The sequence below is a fragment of the Paroedura picta genome, chromosome 9 (assembly GCF_049243985.1).
Source record: "Paroedura picta isolate Pp20150507F chromosome 9, Ppicta_v3.0, whole genome shotgun sequence".
In the NCBI taxonomy this organism is placed as follows: domain Eukaryota; kingdom Metazoa; phylum Chordata; class Lepidosauria; order Squamata; family Gekkonidae; genus Paroedura; species Paroedura picta.
In genome coordinates, this window is record NC_135377.1 from 7,614,837 (window position 1) to 7,634,364 (window position 19,528).

General features: G+C 43.7%; 1 protein-coding gene across 3 annotated transcripts in view; it reads left to right on the forward strand.

The window, feature by feature from the left end:
* NDRG1 (N-myc downstream regulated 1) overlaps positions 1 to 19,528 on the forward strand; it is a 46,411-nt gene that overhangs the window by 11,646 nt on the left and 15,237 nt on the right. For 2 of the 3 annotated variants that reach the window (XM_077351455.1, XM_077351456.1), the window contains exons 2-5: positions 6,008 to 6,086; positions 6,922 to 6,957; positions 16,868 to 16,973; positions 18,035 to 18,155. In XM_077351455.1, coding sequence (XP_077207570.1) covers positions 6,024 to 6,086; positions 6,922 to 6,957; positions 16,868 to 16,973; positions 18,035 to 18,155 — 326 coding nt within the window. In that variant the 5' untranslated portion in view covers positions 6,008 to 6,023. Of the gene's footprint in view, positions 1 to 5,151; positions 5,177 to 6,007; positions 6,087 to 6,921; positions 6,958 to 16,867; positions 16,974 to 18,034; positions 18,156 to 19,528 lie in introns of those variants that run through there. The other variant, XM_077351454.1, reaches the window with a different exon arrangement.

The window sequence follows — 19,528 nt, forward strand, 5'->3', positions numbered from 1 at the left end:
CCTGGACCTGTTTGTGTTATGATTGTTTATTGTTATACTGTGTTGTGTTTGGTTGCAATTGTTGGTTATTGGTGTACATGTTCTACAGACTGTTTTATGTATGGTTCTCTGTTATAATGTAAACCGCCCTGAGCCTCCGGGGAGGGCGGTATAAAAGTATGATAAATAAATAAATAAATAAATAAATTATGTGAAACATCTCGGCATGAGAACCTTTGTGTTAAGTGCTGGAGCATATATCTAGCTCATGTTTACAAAGACGAGGGGAATGCTGAGAAACACTGGCACAGAGACGGGCTAGTAGATGAATGCAAATGCTAAGAGGATTTTGATGCTGTGGCACAGAACTGCCAGTCTTCTAAAATGGCTGCGATGGGAATTGCGATACAGATGGCCACTTCTGATCCTTTAGTTGATTCCTGTGTGTGTCATCTGGGATGACCATTAAATATCACTAGGCTGGTCAGTCTGAGATCCGGCAGGATCATAGAATAACAGAGTTGGAAGGGACCTCCTGGGTCATCTAGTCAAGGATCAGTCCTCAACTGAGAAATAATGCCTGTTACGCTGTCATCCTGTGACAGTGTTCACAACTGATGCTAAGAACTGCCAAGAGGGAGCCATTAAAAGTGCAAAAATTGTACATTCCATGTGAATTTATGATATTGCGACAAATTTGAGAAGGATAGTCATTGTTTATCAGCTGAAGATGAAAGTGTGGACACTGTAAACACTTTTGTGGCATTCTGCTTTTCTTGACTAGCGCATGAGACCCATGGAAGCTCATGCCAGAGGTAGCCATACTGTGATCAGAGGTGGTTTGCCATTTCTTGCTACTCTGTAGCTACCCTGGACTCCTTTGGCGTATCCCGTTGGTGGTCTCCCATCCATGGACTAGACTCTGCTCTCAGACTAGCTTGGGCTACCCAGGTCGGGGCTTAAAAAATATAGCTGAACGTTATACTAGGAAACAAATGAAGGGCAGTGATATACTGCTAAGCTGCTAGCAACAATAACCTATAAAGATAGAACTGGTTTCCACCTCAGGACTTTGGAGAGCTCCAAGAAAAAGCGGAAACTAAATAAGCAAGAAACCTGACAATAATTTTACTTTGAGCAGTCAAAGTTGGCATTGGCAAGGGTGATCTCCCCCCCTCCCCTAGTTCATGCAGGATGCTAACTTGTGCAGGATTTCAGAAAGCATCTCACTTGGTAACATGGGCCATACCTATCCTGAAATGATCTTTGGCCTGGGGGAAAGTGCCTGCTAATGCTTTACGATTAGTTGCTCCATTACGAAGTCACCTGGGTTGCAAAGGCATCTCTATCAGCTATTGATAATAACAGCATGCTAATGCGAAAATTGGATGATTCCAGTTTGGCCAGCTCACGAATACATCGAGCACTGTAGCTCTCAACCTATATCTTAGCGCCTCAAGGATTAGTCTCAGCCTGACTTGTTTGAGCTTTACCACTGGATCTAAATCTCTCCTAACACACTCACAAAAGTAATGGTTGTCCCCACCTGTATTGTGTTCGTTTACTTATTTGTCATATAACGATATGACAGAGTTACACACAGGAAGCATATATAATATGTAGCCAAGTAGGTACAAGGGTTATGCAGACTGATTGGGCGGTCCCCTTTTAAACATATCCCATTTTTCAGACCACTCTGTTGCCCCTGGGAGAGAGCTCCACCACATCTCCCTGTATTAAATAATGGCATGGAAGGGGAGAAGCAAATTATCCTCCAGCCTCCCTGGAAGATTAGCATATGTTTGGCCAGTCAGTTGGCCAAAACAGTTAAGGCATTAACCAGAACAAGCCGGATTACTTACATAGCAAGTTATATTAATACAAAGCAAGTTATCTTAATTAAAAGCTGAAGAGTCGTGTGCTTCAGGAAGGCTTCTTGGCTAGGCAAGTAGGGTGGGAAACTCTGGCTTAACGCAGGCTAGATCCCACCTGTTAGAATCAGAGGCACTGACAAGCCCTTTCATATATTGTTACAGCACTTGATGCAACTCTTGCAGTGGAATGCAACATTTCTACCGTCATGATACCGTGAGAGGGAGCTCATATGATTAGATACTTCTCCATATATTTCAGTGGTTCTCAACCTTCCTAATGCCGCAACCCTTTAATATAGTTCCTCGTGTTGTGGTGACTCCCCCAACCATAAAACTATGCAAATGTTCTTTCACAGAAATTAAACCGAAACTGGCCAATGGCGTGAAGATCCATTATTCATGATTGCATATAAATTGGCAGGGACCTTCAGGAGGAGCGGCAACAGTGGCGGTGCCATCCCCTCTCACCAAACTGCTCACCCTGCCATGACCTCTGTGAAAGGGTCGTTCAACCCCCAAAGGGGCCTCAACCCCTAGGTTGAGAACCACTGACATATTTGTTTTAAATGCCCTCCATATGGGAAGCTATGTTGTAGAGGAGATCTCTAGCATAATTTCACTGGCGCACTGTTGTACATTCAGGGAATCTAAATGGAAGAAGCATTTGGAGCTAAAGTTCATGCAAACTTAGTGAAAAGTAAACTTTATCTGGGCTCTAAAGCGTGACCGGTTCTCCAAATGGAAAATGTTAACTAAGTCCAGAATTCTTCCCTTCAGAATTCCTCTTGGGGTTGACCTGAAGGAAATTATTTCTCTCTTAACGGTTAAAGATATTTCTTCAACAGGAGCTTAGACACAATTCATTTATCTGAGTGTATGAGGCGGTGTCTGTCTTGGGGCCATTACCTGCGTAAGAGGTAACATCTTGGACTAAACACAAATTAGTTGAACCTGACTAGAGAAGCAAATTTCCTAGGTTTGCCAGAAACCTTGCCCATGTGACATTGTAACAGGTATGCAGCTTGTACTACGTGTGCAATATATGTCCTTGGCTAAATTAAGTTACTTGGTATCAATGGTATACATTTAATTCTCTCTTCCGCCCCTTGTGATGGCATGCACTTAACAGACTGTGACATTTGAGGCAGTGTATTTTCATTGATTCCCTTTGACTTTACGCTACTAAGGCGGAGGCAGGGATGGCGGCTTTCGATTAGCAGTGTTAAAGTTGATTGTCCTTTGACAAGAGCAGTGATTGCCCTGTAAAACTTGTAGGCTGTTGATGTATAGCCAATGCACAGGTTTTCTACCCGTTCAAAAGTAGAGTCAAGGTGGTATCTTTTTCATAATATAAAGCATATGGGAAACAATGTGCTAAAATGTGTTATGTGAATAACTTGCATAATGAAAGCAATTTAAAGCCATCTGGCCTGGGCTTTGAGAACAGACTGCTTTTGGATCCTAATAGATTATTTAAGGTTTTCATACCGCAATATGAACACCATCAACATGTATGTCTCGATTAAGAATAACGGCACAAAAACTTGTATAAATAACCTGAAGCACCACCCAGATCAGGTTGAATAGCAGGCAGAAGTTGGAAGAAAACCTGAATTTGTCATGGATAATCAGAACTTCTGAGTTTTAATGCTTGAAGATAATTGGCACCAGTGTAGCATAGTTGCTGGAAGATCCAGGTTTCAAATCCCAGCTGTGCCATGGAAGCTTACTGGATGTTCATTGAAGATGTCGTCTCATGACTTGTTCATTGCTATATTGAAAGGATGGCATCTGTCCATTGGTTCACTGACGTCTTTACAACCATTGCTCTTTTTGTTGACCTTGAAATGTCTGTAGCCCCTGGAGGCATAAGAGGTCAGTCAAGTTCGGGAAGCTAAATCTTTGGTATAGGATTCAGCAACACTTGCAGGACCTGCGTACTTAACACTGTTGATTGTGATACTTGGAGCTGCAGAGAACTGGAGAGATGGATTTACAGATATGGCCATCCTCTTTTCTAAATGGGCTACATGTGACAAGGGGAGGAAGGAAGAGATTCTTGCAAATTCTGAGTCAGAGATAGGGGATCCAAGCTGGTTTATGGCCCTATCGCTGTGTCCTTGTAAGTATAAGGATGTTCATGACGTAAACACTTTAAACCTTATCAGTAGTAGTGAGACAGGATTTCTGCGGAAATGTCGGCAGAAACATTGTAGATTCAAGGGTCTGTAAAGTGGGCAAAAGAAGGCCATCACACCATGTATAAGCCTGAACTAGGTACAATCATTGGGGTTTGTCCATATTTCATACCCCACGCTTTGCTTATCTCATGTGGTTAAATTTCAGCCCAAACAGCCCTGATAACTATAGATAAACAGGTTCTGTTTAAAGAACTGGGGCAGAAAATTTTCCATGGAAAAATACAAAATCTGAAAACCTTCTGTAAAATTGTCTACTCTCACATCACTGTTAAGTGGTACTGAGCCATGCTGTAATGCTAGGGGTGTGTTCTCTCTCAAATGCACTGTCATTCATACACACACATGCACACAGAGAGAGTGAGAGAGTTAGTGTGCTTTGTCTTTTTTTCCATTCCAGCTTGGGAAACTTGTGATTGATTTTTTTTTAATGTTGCACTTCATTTAAAGTGTCTTAATTCTTCTAATAAGCACAAGCTTGTTGAGCCTTGTTCCCGAACAAAATTGGCTGGAGTTTTATTTAATGAGACTGAAGCTAGTAGGAGCCTGATGTTTGTACGTAAGCAGCCTATTGTATTAAAAGACCTTGTGACCTCTAACATGGTAAATTGGAGGGGGAGGGGGGGAGAGAAGGAGAGGAAAACCTTGTTTGGCTCTAAAACGTTAATTTGCTAATGGCAACAGTTGCAACGAACTTTGTATCTTGCCTTTTTGATGATGGAAGTAGTTCTCAAATTATGTAAGAACCAGCGCACGTGGTTTTGCAATTGAACTAACCAAATGTGGAAACAGCTTTCTTTTATAAGCAAGCAACGAGGACATGTTAACAGATTCACCAAGCTTGCAAGAAATTGTTTAGGTACAAATTTGTTTCTTGAAATGATTAGAGGGACATCTTCTGAGTTTGGACACTTCTGTTCTAATGCATGTGCCCCAATCCATTTATTTCCCTGAGATAAGTTATAAATACATTTTGTTTCTTCTGTATAGATGTTCCTGTAGGTACTAAAATGCATTGGCCAGCTTTATGAGGCTCCCTTTGCACAGAGAACAATATCGACTTTCTCTTGCATTCAGTATATTTGGAAGTGAGGTACTTGAGATGAGCAACAACTTAATATTACAGTGAGTTAAGGGGCAGTTCAAGTATGTTGGAGTGTAGATGTGGTGAATGAATTTTTGATTGTATAAATAGGGTTACCAACTGTGGGTTGAGCAAAACCTGGAGATATGGGAGGGGGAGCCTGGAGAGAACATCATTCGGGGAGGAGAAAGCAGAATATAGTAGAAGAAGATGAAGGAAGAGTTCTTATATGCTGCTTTTCTCTACCTGAAGGAGTCTCAAAGCGGCTTACATTTGCCTTCCCTTTCCCCACAACAGACATCCTGTGAGGGAGGGGAGGCTGAGAGAGCACTGATATCACTGCTCAGTCAGAGCAGCTTTATCAGTGCTGTGACTAGCCCAAGGTCACCCAGCTGGCTGCATGTGGGGTTGGGGAATCAAACCCAGCTCACCAGATTAGAAGTCCACAGTCCTCACAACTACACCAAGCTGGCTGCCATAGAATACAGTCTCCAGATCAGCCATTTTCTCCAGGGAACTGATTTCTGTAATATGGAGATCAATTTTAATTCTGTGATATCTCCAGACTACACCTGGAGGGTGGAAATCCCATGTGTCATATAATACACTCCCTTCCCAATTAAATTCTATCTAAGCTTCAAAAATGTCCTCAGTCTTTCAGTAACAGTAAATCTGTTGTGTGTTGTTGTGTGTAATTAGATTTCTTAGTTTCCCTTGTAATTTTGTATCAAAATGCATGATCAGAAATGTGCTAGCCTTTCAACTACCCCAAGCTTTGTGCCTAGCGCACACGATTGTAACAAATGTAGAAATCTAGTATGTTGTGTTGCACAAATTAGTTGTAGTGAACGCTGTTGACTTTATTATTTCAGGTACCAGCTACTGTCCATGATGGTGGAAGTCCAAGACCCACATATTGCAGAAGTGAAACCTCTGGTAGAGAAAGATGAGGTAAGCAGAACTGAGTGACTGTGCAAGAGCAGGAACTCATGACTCTGCAAGGTCTTTCTGCCCTCTGTTGAGAGATACTTGAAGCCTAATGCCCCATGCTGTCTTAGCTGGGGAGAGTAGTAATGAGCTGAGCAAGGGGGAGTAATGTTCAGTTGTCATAATATACCCAAAACAATGTTGTTTGTTATTTTAGACAGGAAGTAGGGGAGACCTCACCTCATCAGGTTTGATTTTGTTGACCTAGAGACAGCTCAGTCTTATCCTGTTGGTTTCCATAAGCTTTGCTCCAATGTGACCTAAGCAGACAAGATTGGCACTTGGCAGTGTTGCATAGCTCTTGATGACTGGAGTTGTTGCTTGCATACAAAATTGTTTCTGTGCCATCAAAGCTCTCATTCGACCTTAAAATTACAGTCTGAGAAGTTCAAATGAGTAGCCGTTTTGGGTTGAAGGAGCACAATAAAATCAGAGTCCAGGGCCTAGTCTGCACACAATAGATAATGCACTTTAGAAGTAGATTTTCCTGTTCTGCACAGTAAAATCCAGCTGCCAAAGCACATTGAAAGTGCATTATCCTATGTGTGCAGACTAGGCCCAGTAGCAACTTTAAGACCAACAAAGATTTATTCAAGGCAGGAGCTTTCGACTGCAAGCGCTCTTGCAAGTAGGGGATGGGGGAATACAGCAACAGAACTTTGATCTGAAAACAAAAATTTCCAAGCCATTAGGAGCCAGCATTAGATACCTGCCACATTTGCATTTAAAAGTTAAATTGCCGCTTCCAGGTTCTTTTGAACTTCTGTTGTAATGATGTTACTCTTCAACATTTTTCCAGGCCATCACACACCATCTGCCAGAGTTCGATATTCAGGTAAGTGTGTTTTCCATATGGTAAAAGATGACATTCATATTTGGCTCCAATTAAGTCATGCCTCTGAACTATGATGTTTGCGCTATGAGAAACACGGCTAAAAATTATGCTGAGAACTTCAGTGGAACTTTCTAAGCAGCAACATGCACCTCTGGGAAAATGCACCGGAATCAGTGGGGATTGCTAAAGATACACTATTTATTGGTTAAAACCTTCTGCAGTGGTTTTGAAAGCATGCCCATTGGTTTGTACTGTGTGGCTGCCATCCTGTCACAACCTCCCACAATAGGAAGACTCACTGTGATGAGGGCAAATGCCTGTATTTAGGTGCCCCTCTCCCTTGGTACACACCTGCATTCTTCCTCTTGACCTCCTGTGGGTTTTGTTGGGTTTGAACTGCTGAACTTCAGACTTGAGCGAGAACGACAGCACTGCTGGCCAAATCCCTGTTCTCTTACGATCAAAGCACTGACCAGATTAAACAGCATCGTGAGCCAGGTCCCAGGCAACATTATGTTGTTGCTGGGCGATTTGGCTCAGATCTTTGTTTGATCTGGGCCTTGTTCCCTGGCTTTGGCACTGTTCAAAATAACACCACAGGGAGGGGTGTTTGGTCAGCGGTGACTTGCTTCTTGTCCACGTCTAAGCTTCAGAACTCTTCAAGTGTGTTTATCGTGGAATGAAGGTGCGAAATCACCTTTATATAAATTGCTTTAGCCTTTCTCCAATTTGAGACTTACCCCCCCCCCCCCCAGTAGGTATTCTGATTTTACAAAAGCGTGGTTTAGACTGTTTTGTTGCAGTCTTCTCCTAAGCACTTTTTTCCACAGAAAATCTTCATTGCTCACGGCTTCCAAGCTGTAATAATAATTCGCTGATGACTTTAAGGTGATCCACCCATTAATTTTCTCCTCCACTGCCCTGAGAAATAGGTTAAGGGCCAGATTCAGATGAGTTTCAAGCTATGAGCCAGTTTCAATAGAGGAGCAGGATGAAAGTCCAGTAGCAATTTAAAGACAAAGAAGATTTACAGGGTACAAGCTTTCAATAGTCGAAGCTCCCTTTGTCAGCTACAAGCTAGAATAAAGATTGTTGAGCCCTTTATAGCCAAACCAGAAGGTGGAAGAAGGGTTGCGGAGAAAGGAGTCAGGATGCAGAGGTACAATGTGCGTTGCAATCAGCTTGACTGGAGCATGAGAGAACTGCCTTAATCTGAGATAAGGAACCTAGGTTCTTATTCAGCCTATGGCGAAAGGGTTCTGAATTTGTGAATGAGCTCAAGTTCAGCAAGCTTTGGTTGCAATCTCCCCTCGAAGCTTTTCTGTTCGAGGACAGGTTGTGGGCCAGTTGTTCTCTTTCAGCCTGGATGTGACTTGGAATTGGCCTTGAACTTGACACACACTCACTACAGAGTAACCATTTTAACCAGGGTCTCCACAAATCTAGTCAGATATTCTTAGCCACTTTGTTGTACAGTGGGAAGGGTGGGCTATATAAATAAGTTGTTATTGTATAGGAGTGGAACAGTATAGCCAATGAAAAGAACTGTTCGTTAACTCAGGATATCACAACTAAATAATTGTATAACGATGCCTTAAATAGCAAAACAATAATTATTCTTAGTTTTGGGGTTGTCCGGACGGCTACGTGGCCGTACGAGATCTAGGCAGCTTTCCAGGTTCTTTGTTTCCTTGCCATAAGCTCATGGGTTCCATCTGCCTATATTTTGAAGAGGTCATTATGCACTTACTGCCATATGGCTGTAGGTGGCAGAAATGAATTGAGCAGCCTCCGAAAGCACCCCGGGCTGCTGGCCGTCTGACCATTAGCTGAGCTCTTTCGAGAGCCATGTGTTTGGTTAATTAGTGCCTTTGCCATACATTGGCATGACATGGCTGTGTTGAAATAGCTTGTGTTGAGTAATCTCCACAACCATGGGAGAGGGGAAGTGTCTGTATTTTAAAAAGCTGGGGGAAAGGCACAGTTTTCCTGGAGCTTTGTAACAGCTAGCAGGCAGAATTGAAAAACTGAACGAGTGCTTAGTGGATCTCCTGCCCGTATAATAGCATTAAAGATGCCATATATAGCAGCCTGAAGGACAGTACGTGCATGCAGTATAGTAATCAAGCTTATGGTGTACCTTTTACCTGTCAAGCCAAGCTTCTTAGATCTAGTTCTCATCTCTGTCTGACCTGTACTGCTTCACAGCACAGGTGTGATCTTGCAGGAATTAATGCTTCACCTTATATGAAAACCCTCTTCCTTTTTCTTAAAGGGGAGACCTGCATGCAATCATGTGAGTCCCCCCCTCTGCAGATTGAAGTGGTACAGCTCTGTCACAGGCCCGATACTTTGACAGGAAGCAGCCCTAAATTCTGGACTTATAGCATGGGATTCATTCACTCACTCACTCATTTTCTGTACCGCCCTCCTAGCAGACTGCTTCAGAGCCATGAACAACATAAAATTCACATAAAATGATTAAAACTGTTCATTAATTCAATTAATAACAGGTAAAAGGTGGTTTATAGCAGCCATTGATTTGGGTACTGAATCTTAGTATCAACTGGCAGCGTCAACAATACCAGGTTTGACAGTTCTTCCTGAACTAGAGTGTGTTCACCATCATGAACAGAGAAAATGGCTGTTACCAACAGAATCTCTGAAGTGAAAGACTTGGGGCCTTTACGCACGGGGATCTTTGTTGCAAATTGTTTGCGGAATGAAAAATCGCCATTTAAAATAGTGGAATTCGTCGTTATGCATACCTGCCTTTGTAGTGGAATCAGTTGCGTTTTTTAGCGTTTCCCACAGGCTTCCGGTCTCGGCAGAAATCGCTAGAAAGGAAGCGCTATTGCCAAGCTCGTCCCGCCCCTGGCCGTCAAGCAGCCAATGGGCAGCCGTTAGCATGCTCCCAAACAGCCCCTTTCCCTTTAAGAAAGGTTTTTTTTTTAAAAAAACAGACCCATAGCAACGAATCTAGGTAGATTCGTTGCAACGGAGAGACCCATCCAGCTGCCTAATGTGAGCTGTCGTTTGATCGTATGATCGTTGCCACGCTGCCTCGAGTGATAAAAAAAAAATCCCCCCCCCCCTCTCACGGGCCCAATTTTCGGCTGAATTAATGTGTAAAAAATAAAGGGACTTTATTTCAGCAAACGGGCTTTTATGTGGTTTGTGCTTAGTGACTAAAGGTAAAGGACTGAAGCCAGGGAAGCCTCTAAACAGAAAGAGGCTCGCTGGTGCGTTTATCCCCGCTCGCTCGGAGAAAAAAAAATGGCGATCGCTTCGCCGGAAGTTTGGAGGACAGGCTCAGGAGGAGGGACTTTGAAGAAACCGCAACAATGGTAACGCACAGGTCTTTATCGCTAGTGTTACAGATTGTTTGCAAGAGTGTAGCGCTTTCCGGACGGTGAATCCACTTTTTAGGATTCCCCTGAAAGCGCTACAACGAAGCGCTTTTTGCTGATCGGTTTCAGGAGTGTAGCAGATTGTCTACGACGTCGTGCGTTAAGGCAAATCAATAGCGTTTCCAATTAGCAACCATTGTGCGATTTTGAAGCCATGCAAAAAGCCCCTTGATTTGGTCGTGGTGTTGGCAACAGCTTTTCCAAACAACAGGAAGAAACAACTGGGTTTTTATACCTCACTTTTTACTCCTTGAAGGAGCCCCAAAGCCGTTTATAATCATCTGTCCTTCTTCTCACCACAACTGCATAAAAACAGGCTGAGAGAGCTCTGTGAGACCTGTGACTGGCCCAGGTTCACCCAGCTGGCTGCATGTGGAGGAGGAGTGGGGAATCGAACCCAGCTCTCCATACTAGAGGTTGCCGGTCTTAACCACTCCACCATGCTGCCTTTCGTGGCATTAGGTTTGCTTCGTGCCTGATGATCCAAAGTCAACGGGACACTGGACTGCTAATCATTTTTTCAGTCTCTTCTGAATATTGCTTGTTTCCCACAAAGTCTTTGCCCATTTCTACTAAAACACAAATGATCGCTATCTAGATGGAGGAAGTAAACGCCAAGCTAAAAATTAAATCTAATTGTATCTTCCTTTGCACTAAGTACGTCTTGCACCACAGACCTGATATTTTTGACTGATATTGTGCAATTTAGAAAGGACCGTAACTGAAGTTATAATATATTCAGGTGGATAGCTATGTTGGCCTGAAGCAGCAGAACAAATTTAGAGTCCAGTGGCACCTTTAAGACCAGCAAAGTTTTATTTGAGATATACACTTTTGTGTGCACGTACATGTCTATGCGTACACCGAAAATTTATACCTTGGATAAAACTTTGTTGGTTTTAAAGGTGCCCCTGGACTCTAAATTTGTTCTGAAGTTATAATGTTCCATTTTGACTCTACTCTTGGTTCTGAGCCATATGCTATATTTTTAACGCCCTCCATAATGTGTTGCCCATATTACTCTACAGAATATATATGTCTGCTTTATTACTTAAATATATACATTTCAATGATGCATTTAATTTTGCTGGTTCAGGCATTTAATTTTGCTGGTTCAAAAAAAAAGTTAAGTGTGAACTCTGTCAGAGTGTTTGAAAGTGAAATATACGGTTCATAGTGAACAAAAGATGGTAGCAATATATTTCCCAAAATATCAATATCCAGTTAATTCAGTGGAGTAGCCAGTGATGTGTGCTGTTTATACACCCATGCTTCAAGGATGGCCAAGGAGGGTTGAGTGTCCTGCATAGTGCAGGGGGTTGGACTAGATGACCCAGGAGATGCTTTCCAACTCTATGATTCTGTGATTCTAGAACAGGGCTTATTGACAGCTATTAGTGCCTTCTTGCACACATACTGTACCACTTACCAGTAGCACTGTTTTGTTACAGTATGTGTGCAAGAAGGCACTAATAGCCGTCATGCAGTGGTCAATAAGCCCTATTCTAGAATCACAGAATCATAGAGTTGGAAAGGATGCCTTGAACAACTGTTTTGGGCTGCTCTCAGCGGCAACATGGCCTTCCACTAGCTGCTGTTTGCATGATCAGGGAATGGTCTTCATTCACGTGAATGCATTGCTTGCTGTCTCATCCCATGATGCCTGTTGCCGAAAATATAAATGGTCTCAGTTTTAAAAGGTATTGGCCTTAAACTGATGCTAGCTGATACAAAAGAGACTGCCTGTGGTGGCCGATCAGTAGCTGCTTTTTCACGCTTGGGAGCTGACCAGTTAATGCCGTAGACCAGGGGTAGTCAACCTGTGGTCCTCCAGATGTTCATGGGCTACAATTCCCATGAGCCCCTGCCAGCATTTGCTGGCAGGGGCTCATGGGAATTGTAGTCCATGGACATCTGGAGGACCACAGGTTGACTACCCCTGCCCTAGACAAGTGGTGGACATGCATGGTGTGAACTGACCTACAGAGATACTTTTGATGGGGAAGTATGTTAATATAGCATAAGTTGTTTCTATTATTCTAGACCAGGGGTAGTCAAACTGCGGCCCTTCAGATGTCCATGGACTACAATTCCTATGAGCCCCTGCCAGCATTTGCAGGGGCTCATGGGAATTGTAGTCCATGGACATCTGGAGGGCCGCAGTTCGATGACCCCTGTCTAGACAACCTGGTTTAGAGGCATGTGATTACATGCCAAAGAGAGAGGCTGATCACAAGAGTGTGTAACCCTTGAGGCTTTCCAGAAAATCTCATCAGTACGGTCACTTGAGCTGCATAACATCTGCAGTTCAAAATGTGATGGCTTCCCTCAGTTTTCTGTAACATTCACAGGCGGTTGTTTAGACTTCTGAACAAGAAAGTTTCTTTTTAAAATCTAGAACTGCATGAACAGATGGCCCGTTTGTCTTTATCCTTCTATCGGATTAGTGTACCTTGGATTTTTTTGTTGTTGTTGTTCAATATAATGTTTTAATACAGATCGGTCAGTAAAGAGCCTCGTATTGTAACGTTGATTAGGAGCTGCTGCCATCTGTTTTCAGCAGGGAACATGTTTGGGGGAAATTCTTGCTAAAATCATACTGGAACTTCAGTCACATTGTGTAGCTGACAGCTTTGTCATTGTGAAAAGATGTTGGTTTGGCTGTTACTTAGTGTTCTTTCAAATTCCTTAGCGAGTAACCTCTTGCTCTTAGATGGGAGAATATTCAGCTACGGATCTGGCAATTACAGCCTTTGATAGCTCAAGTCAGACTGGTCTCGACAGATCTCAGAAGCTAAGCAGGGTCAGCCCTGGTTGATAGCTGGATGAGAAACTGCCAAGGAATATCACGGTTGCAATGCAGGGGCAGGCAGTGGCTGGCCACCTCTGAACGTGTTCTGCACTGAAAACCCTACAAGGTCGCCATAAGTCAGCTGTGACTGGACGAGAAAAAGAGAGAGAATAATAGGTGGGCTTCTCCCAATTACAGGGTATGAGGGATTTTCATGACAGGCTGTAGCTGATGGAAGGGGGGGGGGAGAGGCAGGGGGAGATATGAGCAACTCCCTCTCACTTTACACACATGTTTTCAGGGCTGCTGCTTAACATGGGGAAGCTACAATCATCCTCTTCTGTCCCGCCCCCCAGGCATTTTTATTTTTAGCTGTGCAGAAATGTTGAAGCAGGCATCAGAGGGCTATACAATCTGGATCTTTACTCAGGATTGCCAGCTCCATGAGCACAGCCTGTTTGAATGGATCTCTCTCTTCTTAAGTTATAATATTCAGTCACGCGGAAGTGATAATATTAAGTTCTAATAATCAGCCATACTTGCTCAGCATGGTATGCACACATGCGTTCTTCCCCCTCCTTACTGCCCAGTTTATTTCAAGAGGCTTGGCTGGAGCAATTCCTGTAAAGGGCTTACGAATAGTTGAAAATCATAGTCCCAGCAAGGTATATCCTGACCTCCTGGTAAATCCTTCCCTGTGGTAGCTGAATTCATTCTGATGAGCCGTTCTTGCCCACTGATCCGTTGATTTCTGTCTGTAGGAATGGGTCTCTCCTACACCAGTGGGGCACCTTCAGGAACAGTGATTCAATTGTGAGCCATCCCCCTCTCCACTGACGGTTTATGAGGTTGGATGATTGCATTGCACCCCACACTTCCTTAATTTCATGCCTCCTTGGTCTTGTCTTTAATTTTTTCCCCAATTCCTTGTGTGCTGAAAGTCTGCCAGGTGAAGGGCCCTGGTGTTGCATCTGACTGTTGTTAGACAGAAGCTTATGCTAGAAGGAGTTTATTTCAGTCCTTTAAGTGATGCTCAGAAACTTACTTTTGTGCAATGCTAACAAAGGGCAGGCGTTCCGGCAGGGATCGTTCCAGCTGTGTCCCGAATTGCTTGGGGGCCCTGCAAGGCTGTCCTTGGCCCACTGAGGCGGAGTATGCACCGCTGTGCTAAAAGCTGCCCATCAGAGACTGTTTTCATTATCTGGAAGGGCCTTCTTGTTGTTATCCCTCCCTGCCACCACTCGGCCCAGTCCCCCTCCCCATCGTCTGCGCTATATAGAGTGGCTTCTTGCGGTCAAACCTGTCTTAAATCCTGCTTAAGAATGACGTCCTTCTGAACTAGCTGGTGTTAGTTTTTCGGAGATGCATTGTGGGAGTGTTTGGCTTAGGCAGGGCAGCGGCTTGGCTATATAACCCGGCTTAGCAGCATCCCAGCGAAACCTGCCCATCGCTTCCTCGGCGGGCTCCTTGTGATTAATACGAAACTGCACTGTCCGAAAATGGTTCTGGATGTGGAAGATACCGCTTATTTATTACGCAATGCTGTAAGTATTTCAGTGGGAGAAGGGAGGCGGCGGCTGAAAAGGATCTTTGACTGGTCGTTTAGGATTGGAAAACAGGAAGGCTGATTCAGTTGCTAAGCACCTGTATACAGCAGGACATTTGTATAATATGACTTGGAACTGGACGGACTGTTATTGCAGGTTTTATGGCTTGTTTGTTTTTGACATCTCAGTTCTGGTGAAGTGGTCATGGAAGAGCTTTGTGTTTTAAGGCTTCTTTACATGCAGCAAGGAAAATGGTTGTTCTCCCTCTGGAGTGGAGGAAATCTGAAGATCGGGAAGTGGATGAGAAAACCCGACCTTCAGATTTCCTCCTATCTCCAGAGAAGGACCCTTTACAGTAAGAGACTAATGGTTGATAACTATAATGCCACTGTATAGATGAGTGCTGCATGCAGTTCTGGTCCCTGTCTCTCCAAAAAGATACTGCAGGGCTGGGGAAAGGAAAGAGGAAGGCAACCACAGCAGATAAGGAGTTTGGAGCACCATGAAGGCTGAGGAATCTGGGACTTTCCCATTTAGAAAAGAAACAATGGGGGGGGGGGGACCTGAGAGAGGTTTATAAAATTATGCATGGAGTGAAGAAATTTGACACAGAGAAGTTATTTTCCCTCTCCCAAAGGACTAGAACTTGAAGGCCTCCAATGAAGCTGATGGGCAGTAGATTGAGGAGAGACAAAAGGAATACTATTTAACATAGAGAGTGATTGAAACATGGAATTTGCTCCCAGATGATATTATAAGCAGCTTTAAAGGGGGATTGGATAGATTCATAGAGGATACATCTATCAATGCCTGCTAGCCATGATGACTGAGGAGAGCCTCCGCATTCAGAGGCAGTCAGCCTCTGAATCTGAGAGCTAGGAGGCAACATTCAAAGAAAGGCTTGGCCTCTATGCCCTGTTGCTGGCCCTCCAGTGGAATTGGTTGGCCACTTTGTGAGACAGGATGCTGGACTAGATGGACCACTGGTCTGATCCACAGGGCTCTTTTTACATTGTTTTGTGAAAATATTTATTTGGATCCAAATTCCCTTTTCCATTGGCAGAATAGAACTTTCCTGCCTCCCTCCTTCCGCTGACCTTTACAAACTATTGTTCTTGGGACCCTGAGGAATGATATGAGAAGGGTCTGCAGTAGGAAGGCGGATTGGTGGAACTTGCCCAATTAATCTGGATCCAATCCGTTATTAAATGCTGTAAGGATACCTTTAAGTTATCCTATTGTTGATAGGTTTGAAGTTTTAGAGCAGGATGTAGGTATGCAGGTACGGGAAGGTGAGCGTTCATGACAATGCTGTAAGTTTGAAGAAGGTCTGTCATTAGTATCAACAGAAATGTATATTTGATTGAAAGCCATACATTTGTCAGGGATTGTGAGACTCACATGTATACCTCAGCCCTGTATGCCTTCTCTATCCATTGGCTTTCTAATAATGTTTCATATATTAATCCCCTAAGAAGATAACCATACAAATAATATTTCTCTACATTTAGACCTCCTAATTTTAGACAGGCATAATAAGACTGATTTTGGGTCGCTGGCTGGGGACTCCCAAATTCTAAAGTCAGTCTTCAACCCACTCAGCTTTCCCAGACGTGGTAACTACTCCCGGACTCATAAAGTCGACCGACTTAATGGGCAAGGATTTCTTCATTACATTTGCCCTACCTTTCTGGTGGCCTCCCCCATCTTGGCATTGACCTCCCACTGGCCAGCTTTGGCACGGTTGCAAGAGCTTAAGCTGTGAGCCTAAAATAGAACAAGATACATAGAGATTTTGCAGTGCTTTTTAACAGGCTGTTAACTTTGTGAAATGTGGTGGGCAAACACCTGCTTGAGTCTTTGTTCAAGCATGACCATTCTGGACTCTTCGTGTACCTGTGTGTACCTGTTGCTCAGAAGCTTTTTACTAAAGGATTCTGCAGCATGGGAAGCCCCCCATATATAGTGGTAAAGGGCAGGATTTTACTGCTGGCCATATCCAACCTAACAAATAGGTTCTGGAACAATTGTCAAGAGGTTTTGACATATCCAATAACTAAAAAGGTCGTTGAAGTCTTTGTTTTTGTGTGTGTGTTTCTTTCTCTGCCAAGTGAGGGAGACTTTAAGCAAACAAGAAAGCTAACGGCCCTTCTCTCTTGCAGGAACAAGATGTTGAAACGGTGCATGGTTCTGTCCACGTCACCATGTGTGGGACTCCCAGAGGGAGCAGGCCCGCAATCCTGACTTACCATGATATTGGTCTGAATCGTAAGTGTAACAGCTGGCTCTACCTTGGCCCTTCTCTAATGATTTAATAGGCAGGCAGCACTACTTATTACCACTGCAGCTGCTTTGCTTTCTGTTGCCTGATCTAGTCCAAACACCACATGCGCTTAAGCTTACATTCGCCTTCCCTTTCCTCTCCCCACAACAGACACCCTGTGAGGGAGGGGAGGCTGAGAGAGCCCTGAGATAACTGAAGAAGAAGAAAAGTTGGTTCTTATATGCCATTTTTCTCTACCCAAAGGAGTCTCAGAGTGGCTTACTGTTGCCTTCCCTTTCCTCTCCGCACAACAGACACCCTGTAAGAGAGGTGAGGCTGAGAGAGCCCTGATATTCCTGCTCGGTCAGAACAGCGTTATCAGTGCTGTGGTGAGCCCAAGGTCACCCAGCTGGCTGCATGTGGAGGAGGAGCAGGAAATCAAACCCGGCTTGCCAGATTAGAAGTCCAGGCTCCTAACCACCACACCAAGCTGGCTCTCTACACCAACTGAGTGTTCTCTCTCAGACCAATTGAGTGTCCTCTTAATGCCTCTGTGAGCTGTATCTAAGGTTCACAGAAAAGTATTTTGAAAGCTGCTCCACAGTCTATTGAATTCCTTTCCCTTAGTTTTATCCAAATAGAAGCTTCATCTGGAAACTGCACCCAGGTCAACATGCGCCTCAGTAGTACTGAGTATACCCAAACTACATGTTTGAAAAGCTACGCAAATGAAATGCTGTTTTAAAATTGAATTTGAAAGAGGCAAGGGCTGCAAGAGAAGAATTGCTCTTGACTTTTGATGTGGAAACGGTAGATCGTGGGAGGGAATCTACTTTACTTGGTGTGTATCAAGCAAATGGGTGAGATTGTCTGAACTGGAACCTCTTTGATAAGGACACTCAGCTTGTGAGTTTCCAAGGTAGTGGCTGTGTCACCCTCCTTTCCTGCAGAGTAAAATCTTATGCGTTGCTTCAGATAACTTGCGCTCATGCTTCCCGGCTGTGCACGGTGAGTATTCATTCTTCATACTCTCATAGATATTAATTGTTGTCCTCCTTTCCTAAAGATAAAACGTGCTTCAACCCCCTCTTCAATTTCGAAGATATGCAGGAGATCACTCAGCACTTTGCCGTCTGCCATGTGGATGCCCCTGGACAGCATGACGGGGCAGCCTCTTTTCCACCTGGGTAAGTCGGTTCTGCAGGTATTACTTAAACAAACTGAGGAGGTGGCTTAAGCATGTTATCGGTGAGTATCATCGTCAAAAACAAAAGGGGGAAATAATGTCACTCAAAAATCAGATCAAATAGCCAAAACGGTTAAGTGGACAAGCCTCAAAAATGTGCTCCATTTGTGGATATGTTTTTTTGAGGCTAGTGTGACCTTAAGAACATTGTAATGGAAGACAGAATGCTTTGAAAGTGTTTGTCTGCTTTGGCAACTAAACCTGGATGTCATGGCTCTTTCATTACAGATAAAAACTGGTAGTCTTCGTAAACTGCATTTATTGGGTAATTTTACCTTTGTGTGGCATTAGAAGGGCTCATGTTGGGAATGGGAAGAGTTTGAAAGGTTCCTAGCCTGAACAATAAGGTAATGGTAGCAGGCAGATGCAGGGGAGACCCTTTGTTTAAAAAATGTTTTCTTCTGTACTGGAGAAGTAATGATTTCCATGTCATGTAGGCAAAATGTCCTGCAATTGTGTACATGGAGAATATTGCTTTTGGTAATGCCCTAAGTCAGGGGTGGCCAAACTGTGGCTCTCTGGCTGTCCGTGGCCTACATGAGCTGGCAGGGGCTCATGGGAATTGTAGGCCATGGACAGCTCGAGAGCTACAGTTTGGCCACCCCTACCCTAAGTGGTCAGGCATAGTCTGCACCAAACTGGTCCAAACTGTTTTGTGCATCAGATTGATTATCAACCAGATGTCACAAATGCCAGTTTGCACATGAGGGGTGGTTTGTTTCTTCTGTTCCACCTCCTATCACTGGAGACATTCCTTCCTATTCGGCAGTCTCTGCGCCTGGCCACAAACAGGAAGTAACGTTAGTCTTGCACTTGATTTGTGACTTGAGATGTTGCAGCGAGATGCAATTAGTCCAAACTGCCACCTTGGCAAGACTCTGGAAATTATCGGGGAGGAGGGGGGAGTTTCTGTGAGACTAAGAAATGATCTCTGGTAGAAAATCCCAGTTTGGTCCCAGCTGCACTGCTTACATTCAAATAATACAACTGGAGTTTGATCAAATCATGATGCTGCACTGTAGCAGTAGGCTCAATTTGGGCTCAATGACATGCAAACTTGAACAAGAGTGTTACAGGAATTTAGTTCAATATTACAATACTGAATAAGCTTCCTCTATCCTCTCGTAGTTTTGAGTGAGTATGAGCTAAATTGATTATGTTCTTATTCAGTTCTCTATGTTTCTGTCTTCTCTCACCCTTGCCCCAAATTTGCTAAAATACCCCTGAACTTTAGGAAAACTTTTTTCATGGTCATAAAGTGACGTCTCTCTTATCTCTTGTGCTGTAGAAGAATTGTTTTCCTTTTTTTTTCTT